The sequence below is a fragment of the Antechinus flavipes genome, chromosome 2 (assembly GCF_016432865.1).
Source record: "Antechinus flavipes isolate AdamAnt ecotype Samford, QLD, Australia chromosome 2, AdamAnt_v2, whole genome shotgun sequence".
In the NCBI taxonomy this organism is placed as follows: domain Eukaryota; kingdom Metazoa; phylum Chordata; class Mammalia; order Dasyuromorphia; family Dasyuridae; genus Antechinus; species Antechinus flavipes.
In genome coordinates, this window is record NC_067399.1 from 87,382,096 (window position 1) to 87,394,724 (window position 12,629).

A 12,629-nucleotide genomic window follows, 5' to 3' on the forward strand; every position below is an offset into this window, starting at 1 on the left:
GCCAGTAGTACCTAGCCAGATTGTCTACATAAATATTTCTTTTTTCTTTTTGTACAGGGGGAAATGTAGTGTTGCACTACTGAATGAAACAGAATCAGTTTTGTCATATCTTGATAAAGAGGTAATGAAATATAACTTTGTTACTCTTCCCTTTAGAATATATCTTTGTAAAAATTGAAATGTTTATCAATTTCTGTTATCAAAAATGACTATAACCTTGATTCACTGTCCACATTGTATTAACCAGAATCAATTCTCTTTTTTTTTTAGCCCTTATTGGAAATAATGTTTTTAAAGGAGTAACCATTTGTTAGTAAACTTAGCACATTAGATTATGAATTAGTTGATCTGTTTCATAGTACAGCAAAATAAAATATATTTCATAAATTAATGTGTATGTACATTTATGATAATCATGCAAACTTGCCTTTTAGAACTCATACCTATGGCATATTTCATTTTAAAGCAGAATTAAATTTAGTCACTCAATTTTATTTTGTTTTTATATTTGCTTCATAGGTTTTATAATATTTGAAATGCTAATGTTTCATATGAGGATGAAATTGCTCTGAGAATAATATTTATTCATGAATGTAAAGGTAACAGAGCAAGCATTAGTATGTGGATTTTCTACCTGTAAAGTTGGGGGATACATAAATACATATAAATGTATGTATAGATACACACAGAGATATACTTCTATCTATCCATAAATTTTTGTTTTTGTTTTTGTTAAATTTGAATATTAAGGAATGACAAGAAAAGAGATTGCCTAGCACAATGGATATAAGCTGACCTTGAGTCTTTACCTTAGAAGACCTGGTTTCATGTCTTCACTCTACTATATAACCAATAGTTTTACTAAAGGACAAGTTAGTTAACTTCTTAGTGTCTAAGACAGATTTTTTAATACTCTTTAAGTTGCTTAGAAGATACTGTTTTTCATTGGTAGTAGAAGTTACTCACCCAGAGCTCTTTTCTCCTTTGTAACCTTTTTTTGTTTGCAGCCAAATTCCTTTCTTGGACCCTGGTGCTAGGAGCATAATTTTTTGAACTGCTTATCTGATACAAAGATTTAAGATTGTTTGTTTTACTACCAAAAAAACCAGCCTTGAATAGTGGCTAAAGGGCTTACCTTAGAGTGAGGAAGACCTGGCTTCTGTCTTACCTTGGTCACATGTTAGCATGTGACCCAAGGTAAACCACTTTACCTCTTCTAAAGCTGAAATTAAAGAGAATGTACTGTGTTGCTGGACGTATCACAGATTTTACTTCATAATGTAACAAAATTTTATATAATATGCTTATATAATATTACTTCATAATATAATTAAAAACTCAGCTTTATGGAATGCCATTTCAAAGTGCTATCTATTATTTCAAATGCACTTAGTCACTGAGCCATCAGCAATCATTTTTAGTACCTTATTGTTCCTTAAACATATAGTCTGTACCATGGCTCCCTATTTAACGATTGCATTCTCCCTAGATATAATATGTCTTCATGAAACTCCTTAGAAAATTTGTGTATAATTCTGCACCACATGTTTCTATCCCACAACGTTCCATAGTCTCATGGTAATTGGTTCAGTCATTCATGTATATAGGAAAGATACAAGACATTGAGTCCAAGTGGAAGACAGATAAAATATACTAACAGTATGCTTGATTTTTGTGCAAATTGAAGGCCTGGAACACCATGGATATAGATGGCATACAGGTTACTTTATTGGATGGATAACTAATAGAAAAGACATCTTTGCAGAATCATTAGGCAATTTCATCTGCTTTGATTTTTTTGTTTGTTTGATTTCAAGGGCCAAAATTCATCTTATTTTTGAGATTTTTTCTGACTTCTGAAAAAATTTAAACAAACTACCAAATACTCAGAATAACCCTAATATAACATGATTTAACAAAAAGCATTTTTCTTCCCTGATTCTCAAAACATATTTTTGGATACATAAGATACTAGATGTTTTCGTGTCTTTTATATTCTCAGTTTGCTATTGTGAGTTTCAGTATGTTAATGATACTTTGGTTATTATTACATGAACACCTCATACCTCCCAAATGGAATTTGTCACACTACTGTTTTCTATTTTGCTTGAATTTTGTCTTTCCATTTTTGACGTTTCCTTAATAATAATTTGATAATGATAAACAATCTGTTGCTAAAGATTTACCCTTTCATTCATTATATTGAGTGTTACTCTCAAGGTTTTATATTTTTTGTCATCATACATAAGAACATTCAAAGAATTATTACATATGCATATATGCAACTGGTTGTCCCCCATTTCTGAAACAATTTTCCTCTGCAATTCTGATTACTAACTTTCCTACTTTCCTTTACATCCCAACAATGTCCTACTTTCTGCTATTGTTTCCTAACTCCTCTTAATTTCAGTGCTTTCCCTCTTTAATTATTTCCTATTGCGTATATGGCTTACTTTTTATATATTTATTTCCATGTCATGTCTCACAATAGATTGTAAGCTCCTTGAGGGCAAGGATTGTATTTTGCCTCTTTTTGTATCCCTAGTGCATAGCTTTATCCCTGGCACATAATGGGCATGTAAGAAATTTTTATTGTTTGTTTACCTACTTGATTGACATCTATAATTTTTTTTTTTAGGATACCTTTTTCTATTCTTTGGTTTATGATCCTTCATTGAAAACACTTTTAGCAGATAAAGGGGAAATCAGAGTAGGACCTAGATATCAAGCAGATATACCAGACATGCTTGCAGAAGGTAGGTTTTAAATTATTTTCTGTATAATTAAAAAAACCACTTTATTTTGCCATTACATCTTTAAAAATTTTGTAAAGTCATTGGAGAGTGAAGCTCCAAGTATTGGAATAATGTACAAAAATTAGGAGAATTTGTATTTTATTTTCTCTATGCTTACCCATCTGATATAAGACCTTTAAGGGCAAGTAGGGTTAAAATGGTATGGTGGCTGCAAGAGTGGAGAAGAGGATATATGTAAAAGAGTTGTTGTGATTAGATACTTGGGTATTGAGAATGGTGGTGTCCTTAACAGTAAAAAAAAAGTTGGGAAATAGGAGTTTGTGAGGAAAATAATTGAGTCCTGATTTGAATACAGTGAGCTTGAAATGCATGTTGGAGTGCTGTTTTGAGATGTCCAAAAAGCATTTAGTGATATAGGGCTTGAGAATATTGGAAAAAGTAAAACTGGATATATATATAAAATAATTAAACCAAAGGGAAGTAATGAGATCACCAAGTGAGAAAACAATGATGAAAATGAGGGACTCAAGTCAGAGCTTTGAGGGAAAGAATATGCAAGCATTCAGGGAAGGGAAAAGAACAAACATTTGTTAAATGCCCCCCAGGCATTATGCTAAGCATTTTACAATATTTTACAAATATTATTTTATTTGATCCTCACAACAATCTTGGGAAATAAGTGCTATTATTTTATTATCTTCATTTTATATTTGAAAAAACTGAGGCAGACAGCATTTGAGTGATTTGCCCAAGTTTACAAGCTGTCTGAGATCATATTTGAATTTAGGTCTTTCTGACTCCAGAGGCATTGCTTTGTCTACTATACCACCTACTTCTTCTAGGTAGGAGAACCAGTAGCAAGCATTGTCATAAAAAAAAATGTAGGAAGTAGAGACTAGCCAATAGGAGAGAGTAGGCAACAGTTTGCAGTGCTATATAGATAAGACAACGTTTCATTTTTAAGAATAGAGTTGATAATTTTCTCCCTCCCACTAGCCTTTCTCCTACCCTTTGAGAAGACAAGCAATATCATATTAATTATATATTTGAAATCATGCAAAACATTTCCACATTAATCATTCCCCCCAAAAAAGAAAAAGGAGCAAGAAAAACAAAGTTAAAAAATGCTTTAGTTTGCACTTAGAGTTCACTAATTCTCTCTCTAGAGGATAGCATTTTTCATTATGAATTCTTTAGAATTGTATTGAATCATTGTATTGATTAGAATAGGTAGGTCTTTCACAGTTGATCATTGTTGCAATATTGTTGTTAGTGCATGCAGTTAGAGAATTTCCAATGCTACAGATAGGTCAAGAAGGATGAAAAAATAGATCATTATAATTGACAATTAAAAGATCATTGGTAATAGTAGTATCTAGGATATATTGGAGTCAGCAAAGACTTGAGGCAGGGAGATGAGTTAGTTGGTTGACAATTACAGTGTGAGAAATATTGAAGACCATAGATACGATGGTAGGTAACTTTGTGAGTAGAGGAAAGAGGTGTTGTAAAGGTAGAAATAAACAAAATTTAACAACTGATTTGAGAGTGTGCTTGTGTGTGAGGGAAGAGTAAAAAGATCATAACATTTCCAATATTATTAAGAACTAGAAACAGATTGGATTCTTCCTCCTATAGAAATAAAAAATTTTGGAAGAGTTGGGAAATTTTTGGGGGAAATTTAATGAATTCAATATTTTGACTTGTTGAATTTGAGGTGAGTCCAGGGCAGCTAGTTCAAAATGCTGAGTAAACAACTAATAATGTGTATTTGAAGCTTAAAGGATAAACTGGAGTTGAATATCTTAGAGTCATCAATATAAAAATGATAATTAAACCCCATGATAATGAGGTAAGAAAGACAGAGAAGATTGGAGAGAAAAGTAGAGGGTTTAAGACAAAGCTTTAGGGAATGCTACTAATTGTAAGGTATGCTATGGATGATGCCTAGAAAGGAGATTGAGGAATGATTAGACAGGAGGGACGACCAGCAGAAATCAGTCATGAAAGTTCAGTTTGGAAAGCATACCCATAAGGAGAGAGTGGTCAGCCATATCAAATGCAGCAAACAGGCCAGAAAGCATAAGGACTGAGAAAAGACCTTCAGATTTCATTATTACAGAGTCTTTAGTAACTTTGGAGAGAGCAGTTTTAGTGACTGGTTTAGTGACGGCAGTCCAGAGTATTGAGAATTGAGTAAGAGAATTTTGGCTGAAAAAAGGGAAAGATTGGTTGTTGTCCTTTACTCACAAAGAGGACCGAAATGACATCACTGTGTTGGAGTCCAGTTACAGTTGGCCAATTATGGCTGATCAGACCAATATGAACTTGGAATGCTCTGCCACAGGTCGGACACAAATAGTCCCTATGAACATTTGCAGTGGATTCTAACTTTGCACATCTCACTTTTCTTCTGAGCTAATCCAGTCCTGCTTTGCTCATAGAGCACAGCACTTACTCTGATGAGGGCACGCCATGCCAGGCAATCCTATGCCAGTCTCTCCCAAGTCTTGTTTTTGCTTTTTTTTTTTTTTTTTTTTTTAATGAGGGAGACTAAAGCCTGGTTTCTAGTTCTTAGAGAAAGAAATAGGAGCTAGGTAGAAGTTGAATATTCAAGGGAGAAGAGGCATTATTGAATTTGCAGTCTGCTTAGACCATAAGGGAAGAGGTGGTATCAAGTGCACAAATAGAGATGATTGGTCTTGCTAAAGAGAGAAGCCACATCTTTATCATAGACTTGTGGAAAAGGAGAGAGTGGGATACCATGTCAAAAAATTTTGAAATAAAAAGGATGGGGGAAGAAAGAGTTAATATCTAATGCTTTCAGTTTTTAAACTAAATTAAAATGCAAGGTCCTCAGGTGGCAAGTGGAATACTTTGGGGTAAGGACTTGTAAGGAAAGAGGTTTGGAATAGCTTCTGTGGGGAATGAAATGGAAAATGAATTGGGCAGAAATAAAAGGATCATCTTGCTTTAGTGAGGGCTGATTGAATTTGGATAACATCAGTTTGTAGTGTACTCAGTTGGTTGGTTAGTCCTTAGTTCTCAAAAAGGACCAGAATTAATCACTGTTAAAGTCAAATTACTGAGTCTGAGTGTGGCTGATCAGACAAATACAAGTTTGCTCTCAATAATCTGACACAGGTTGGACACAAATAGTCCCTCTGAACATATTGTGTAGTTTCTCTAATTTTGAGAGCACAGAACCTTCTTTAATGAGGGCATGCTATGCTGGGCAGTCTTGTGTTATTGTCTCCCATGTCATACAATTAGATCTAAAGTTCTTGTATTGCCTTTTCTGGCCACCTTGTGGTTCTTGCCCTGTGTGAGTTCTCTGTAAAATAGTCATTTTGACAAGTGTACATTTGGCATTTGAACAATGTGGCCAGCCTAATTGAGTGCATTCAGCACCCAGTGAGTAGGAACTAATCAGGAACCAGTAGGAGTGAGGAGCAGAAGACTAGTTATCTAGGCTTGAGATTAGACAAAATAGAATTCAATCGTGGAAGACTGTAGAATTGAAATGGTTAATTATGTTATAGAAGTTAGGAAGGATGAAAAATGAAGTGGTAAATTAGTTGGGGGGGGGGATGATGGTAGAAAGAATAAAGATTAATCCAAAGAGTGTAGGAGAGTGAGGTATTGAGAAAAATGGAATGACAGGTAATTTTTATCAAACAAGAGAAAGTCAGGAGTTCCTAATTAGGCAAATGAAATCCTTATGGGGTGTGGTGAGATCTAATTTGAGACCATTCTTATGGGTGAGTAAATTAATAGGGATTTAAGAAAGCTCATGGATAAGTAGGTATCACAGACCATCTGTCTAAATATTAAAATTCTCTAGTATAAAGGTAGAAGTTGGTGAGAAGAAAATGGTCAGTTTGTTGTTAAACTCCTTGAGAAAGGAGAGTGACCTAGAGTTTAGTATAGTACAGCCCCATAATTCAGATTGGATAGAAATTTTTGATTGAATGGGGAAAAGGCTCAACAGTCTGGATGTGACAGACTGTTTTTGTTTTTGCTTATTTGTGGAGTTGAAGTAGGGGAGGGGTGATTAGAGAAGATATATTCAGCACTGGAAATGATTGCAGGAGAAATGTGAGTTTGTTTGGCTATTTGATGGAAAGAGTATGAGAGGTCCAACTTGAAATGGAATTTGTTTATTATTGAAGGGAATTTCAGAAGGTATTGTTGAAGGGTTGGCAAGTTGAAGTATGAAAATGGTAGGAGAGGGTCGAGAAGGAGAGATGTCAAAAGGCTAGGGATAGTTTTCGTCTAAGTGGTTGGTGATTGGTTACTGCAGGGATAGGGAAAGAAATTTGAGTAGTCATAGGGTTGATAGTGTATGGCAGATGAATAATGAAACTGCTAGGCTCTGAGGGTGTTGCAGAGGGCCCTGAGCCAAGTCTGTGCCTGGGTTTGGACTGGCCTGCCAGCTGCTCTCATTCCTCATCCTCTTACTGTGTGGCTGGTATGGAGGGAGGGCAAGAAATATGGAGTGATGGTTCACTCCTTCCAATTCAGAATTCTAAATATTCTTTGAGGAAATGTAGGAAACAAATAAAAAGATAGTTGTGTTGTAGATTACATAAGGGAGTGGGGGTTTGAAGGATGGAGAGAGGAAGAATGAGAGGTCTCAAAATAGGTTATTAAAGCTGGTGAACAACTGGAGCCAAAGGGAACAATTAAATTAAAGATTAAAAAAATTTTTCTTAGTCCTCTTGAATCTTTCTTCCTTTTCAACCAAAGGCTATATAGCAGCCTCAATTTACTTTAAGTAAATTCCCTCAATTTCCTTTATTTCCTCAATTTACTTTAAGTTGACACTGAATTTAGTTTTGTCACAATTAGAAGAAGTTAATAATTTATAATACTATCTGTGATATAAATGATGAATTCCTGTGATGAGTTACTGATAGCTTAGTTCTTTGTGTATGTATATATAGATAAATATATACACACTTATGTATGTACATATATACACAAACATACATATGTAATCACATTACATATTTTAAAGGATAAAACTTCAAATGACTCATAAATGTTTCATGATTTAAAAGTTTAGATATACTTTCATCTGAAATCATATTTTCATTGTCTCCTTTGTAATTGAAGTTCCCATTACAAAGAATATAGTTGATCATCACTTTGGTGTTTCTGTTCCAAGTCAAGAGGCTTAACAATCAATAGGCATTTAATCAAGTGCTTATTATTTGCCAGACCCTGTACTAAACTCTGAGCAATACAAAGAAAAGGGAAAAGAAAAAAAAAAGAGTCCTAGTTCTTAAGAAACTTAAATTATAATCTAGAAGACATTTATATTGGTACCTACATGATCATATTAAGTATATTAAAAGTAGCCTTTAAAAATAAAAAAAAATGTTAAAAATTAAAAAAAAAAAGTTGTCTTTGAGGAAAAGGCACTTATAGACTTTGGATGTCCAGAAGGATATCATGCTAGATTGAAGGTAGTAGTTGAAATGAATCTTAAAGAGGACTGGGATTCTAAAAGACAGAAGTTAGGAGGAAAAGCATTCCAGCCCTGGTGGGTAGCTGTGTTAAGGCATAAATCTAACTTTGTGGGGAACAATAGGCAGTATGGACAGATTGCACAGTCTGTGGAGAGAGCAATAGGAAGGAGAAAGTTGTGAACAATTTTATATAATAGAGAGTTTATATTTCATCCTCAAGATAACAGGGAGCCATTAAAGCTTAGTAAGTAGGAAGACAACGTGGTTAGACCTGTGCTTTAGAAAGATCAGTAGCATCTGTGTGAAGGATGGACTGAAAAGGAGAGAAGATTGAATATAAGACTATTACAGTCTAGAGGAAAGACCACAGGACCTGAACTAATATGGTAGTATTACCATATTAATGGTAATTAGTGGAACAAAGGGAAAACATGTGAGAGATGTTTTAAAGAAAGAAATAAGATTTGTCGATTTTTGAAATAATGGGATGAGTAAGATGAAGGAATTGAGAGTGATGTGGAGACTGTGAGCCTAGGTGACTAGAATGGTAGTGGTAATCTTTAAGTTGTTGGGAAATAGGGGAGAGAATTTGAAATGGAGTAGTGTTAAGTTTGAAATGGAGTTGAGTTGAGTTTGAACACTTTTGACTGAAATTTCTAACTGGTAATATAGGATTAGAACTCAAGAAACAAGAATAGAGCTAGAAAAATCGATGTGGGAATCATCAGCCTAAAAATCATTGAACCAATGGGAACTGATGAGATTACCCAGTGAGATAGTATACAGGGAACAGAGAAGGGGGGTCTAAAAGATTTGGGGAACATCTGTGCTTACTGGGCTAATTTGGATGGTCTGAAACAGTCACTATGGAACAGTACAGCATTAGTTACAGAGGATCAGAATGATTATCTCCTTGTAGTGATCATTCAGATTAGATAACAAATTTGTAGCACAGCAGTCACCATAGTTTCATGATTTCTTTCAGTCTATCTTCACTTCAGCACATAAATGTGGGAGAAAGCCTTAGATGGGAGTAATCCAGGGTTTGAGTTTGATAGAAGTGATCAGTGACAAATCATTGACATGTGGCAAAAGATTCCAGATTAGGGGGTAGTATAAAATTGAATTAGCTCCTTAAGGAGTTGTATTTATTTATCTGTGACTATATTGTATTCCCCTAGAGTAGAATGGCAACTTACTGAAAATAAGGAACTTTCACTTTTGTGTTTTTATCTTCAGTATCTGGTGTTCTGCTTAGCAAATAATAGGCGCTTAATAAAAACTGTATTTATTATTCTTCTTTTGCTTTCCTTTTGACAACTTCCTATGTCTTGTCACTATCATGAGTTTAGTGGCAGGAGCATAACTCACCACTTTTCTGTTGGTTTTAGATAAAAGTAGCACAAGGAACATTTGTTTTAAGAGATTGTAGTAGCTTTGAATGGAAAAAGTATATGTTATATATATTTGCTTATTATATACAACATATATACATTTGTATATAATATGATGAATAAATGTATTGCTGAATTAAACTGTTTTCAACAATGTATTAAGAAGAATTAAATTACTATGATAGAAAAACTCAATTATAATGTAAATTTAGTAATTTTGTAATGCTGTTCTAGGGATTCTTTTTTAAGAAATCTTTTTTTTTAATATTTAAAGATAATATATTTCAAATAATCAGATTTCTGCATACCCTTTACTTTGTGTAGGAGAAGCAGATGGCAGAGAACAATCAAAACTGGAGGTCAAAGTTTGGGACCCAAACAGCCCTCTTACTGATCGACAGATTGACCAATTTTTAGTTGTAGCACGGTAAGCTCAATTAAAGAATAACTTCTCTTTGAAAAACTACTCAAAGTGCCTTTTCAGTTATCCAAAGAGATTAATTTAACATTTTTTTCTTTCTTCTATCTTTGTCTTTAACTAGTTTTCTCACTCTCTTTCCTTAGTAGAAAGGGGAGAAAGAATATTTCAGGTGGATAGAAAAGTGCTATCTAACATCAGAGAGAAGTCAGTACTGTTTAATTCTTATTTTACTTCTATTTTCTTCACTGACAAAAATGATATTTCTCCAGAAATAACAGCACAAAAAGACTGAAAGTAGTTGATACTCAAGAATAGGTAAGGACATAACAAAATAATATCTAGTTACTCTTGGTGAATTCAAGTAACCTGGGTAAGATGAATTTCATACTGGGTACTAATTGGCAGATGTACTAGCTAAGTCGCTGTGAGTGATATCTGAAAGATCTTAAAAAGAGTAGAGGTGCCATAAGATTGGATAAAGGTAAGTTTGATACTGATGTTCAAAAAGGGGAAGTGAATAGATCCTTTGGACTCTAGGGTACTAAGCCAGATTTCACTTACTGGGATTATTCTAGCATGAATCATTAAAAAAAAGTGATTAATGAATATCACTTTAAAAGTGCAAATGATTTTAGACTAACATTTCCTTCTTTGAAAGGGCTACTAAACTAGTAAAGAAGAATGCTTATAAATATAATTTGCCTATGTTTTTAGAAAAATATAATCAAGTATCTCGTATTTTTAGAAAAATATTTATAATCAAGATCTCATATTGTTATTGTGAAGAAGATTAAGAATGTAGACCCAAATAATAATAATATAATTAGATAGATTCAGAAATTTTACAAATGACTAAAACAGAGTAATTGCACAGAAAGGGTTCTGGTGGATTGTCCCAGATTGACATGCTTTCCTGTATTATTTCATATTTAGTATATGAATAAAGGCATAAGTAGTATATTCATATTTGGAGATGATAAAAAAAAGCCCCCAAAATTAGAGGCACAGTTAACACACTCGAAGACAGATACAAGGATCAAGATCTATATAATTAAGAGTATTAGACTCAGTCTAATTAGATGAAAATCAGTTGTTCAGTCATTTCCATGACCCTTTATGGGGTTTTCTTGGAAAAGATCCTGAAGTGGTTGGCCGTTTCTCTCTCCAGCTCATTTTACATATGAGGGATGGAGGCACACTGGCTTAAGTGGTTTACCTGAAGTCACACAGCTACTAGGTATCTGTGGCTGGATGTAAACAGATTTTCCTGACTCCAGGCCTGGCACTTTACCCAATGTGCCATCTAGCTGCCCCTGAAATTCGGTAGTGATACGTAAAGCCTCACTCTTGGACTCTAAAAATGACACCCTAAGAAAAAAGATGAAGGAGGTGTGATAACATAGCTGTTTTATTTGAAAAAGGTGAGTTTTGGTGGAATGTGAGCTATGTATGAGATAGTAGTGTAATGTGAAGTTAAAAGATGTAACATGATCTTGGGCTGCACTAAAAGAGACAAAAGTTTCCAGGATTAAAAATGATTATAATGATAATGATGGCAGCAGAGACACAAATAGTCTATGAGATGGGACTTGAACTCAGATTCTCTTACTTCTTATACTTAAGCTTTTTGATACCAAGTATCAAATCAACTTGATACCAAGTGCTAAGTGCTGAGGTTACAAATAGAAGGACATTTCTTCCTCTCACATATATATTCTTCCTAAACCCTTTTTTTCTGACTGAAGTGCAATGTACAATCTTTATAATTGAAGGGAAGACTGACATTTCCTACTTATGTACAAATTCCTTAGCATTGTGTTTTTAGTGAATTAAATCACTTAATTGAGAAATATTGTCTACTGTGTGCTAGGCAATGGAGATATAGAGACAAAAGTGAAACGCTTTGCTGTCAGTTAGTTTGAATGTAATATGTACTGAAAATGAACATAAGGCATTCTGTGGAGGACACTAGTAATTGGAGAAAATAGGTGGGATAGTAGATTGGACTTAATGTCAGAGAGACCTGGCCTAATCTAGCTATGTGCATTTACTAACTGTGGAATTCTGGTCAAGTCACTTAACCTTTATTTGCCTCACTTTTCCTATCTATAAAATGGGGTTAATAATAGCATCTACCTCACAGGGTTGCTGTGAGGATCAAATGAAATAGTATTTGTGAATAAGTAGTAAAGTATTATATAAATTGTATGGTGGTGAGTTTTGAGCTCAAGAAAAGATTTAATTAGAATGTGACACTTGGCGTGAGTCTTTGAGGAAGTGAAATATTCTAGGCATAATAAATGGTCAGTACAAAGGCAGGAAGACAAGTGATGACGTGTAGTTTCTGAGGAATATTCAGGAATTATATATATATAAGAAGAATAGTTTGCTCAAACCATGTAGTATATGAAGAATGCATCACAGAAGAATAATATAGGGATTATCTCATATGATTGGGAAAATAGGGTGGAGCCGAGGTTGCAAATAGCTTTAAAAGCCATATAGGAATTTATCTTTAAATTTTGGAGCAGAATGGAAAGACTCAAGGTAATTGAGGTAAATGACATAGACAAACTTTTTACAG

At 34.0% G+C, this 12,629-nt stretch overlaps 1 protein-coding gene across 1 annotated transcript in view; it reads left to right on the forward strand.

The window, feature by feature from the left end:
• MTA3 (metastasis associated 1 family member 3) overlaps positions 1-12,629 on the forward strand; it is a 176,680-nt gene that overhangs the window by 91,254 nt on the left and 72,797 nt on the right. Inside the window, exons 5-7 of the mRNA XM_051975178.1 lie at positions 58-121; positions 2,639-2,756; positions 9,949-10,051. Of these exons, the coding sequence (XP_051831138.1) occupies positions 58-121; positions 2,639-2,756; positions 9,949-10,051 (285 nt within the window). The remainder of the gene's footprint in view (positions 1-57; positions 122-2,638; positions 2,757-9,948; positions 10,052-12,629) is intronic.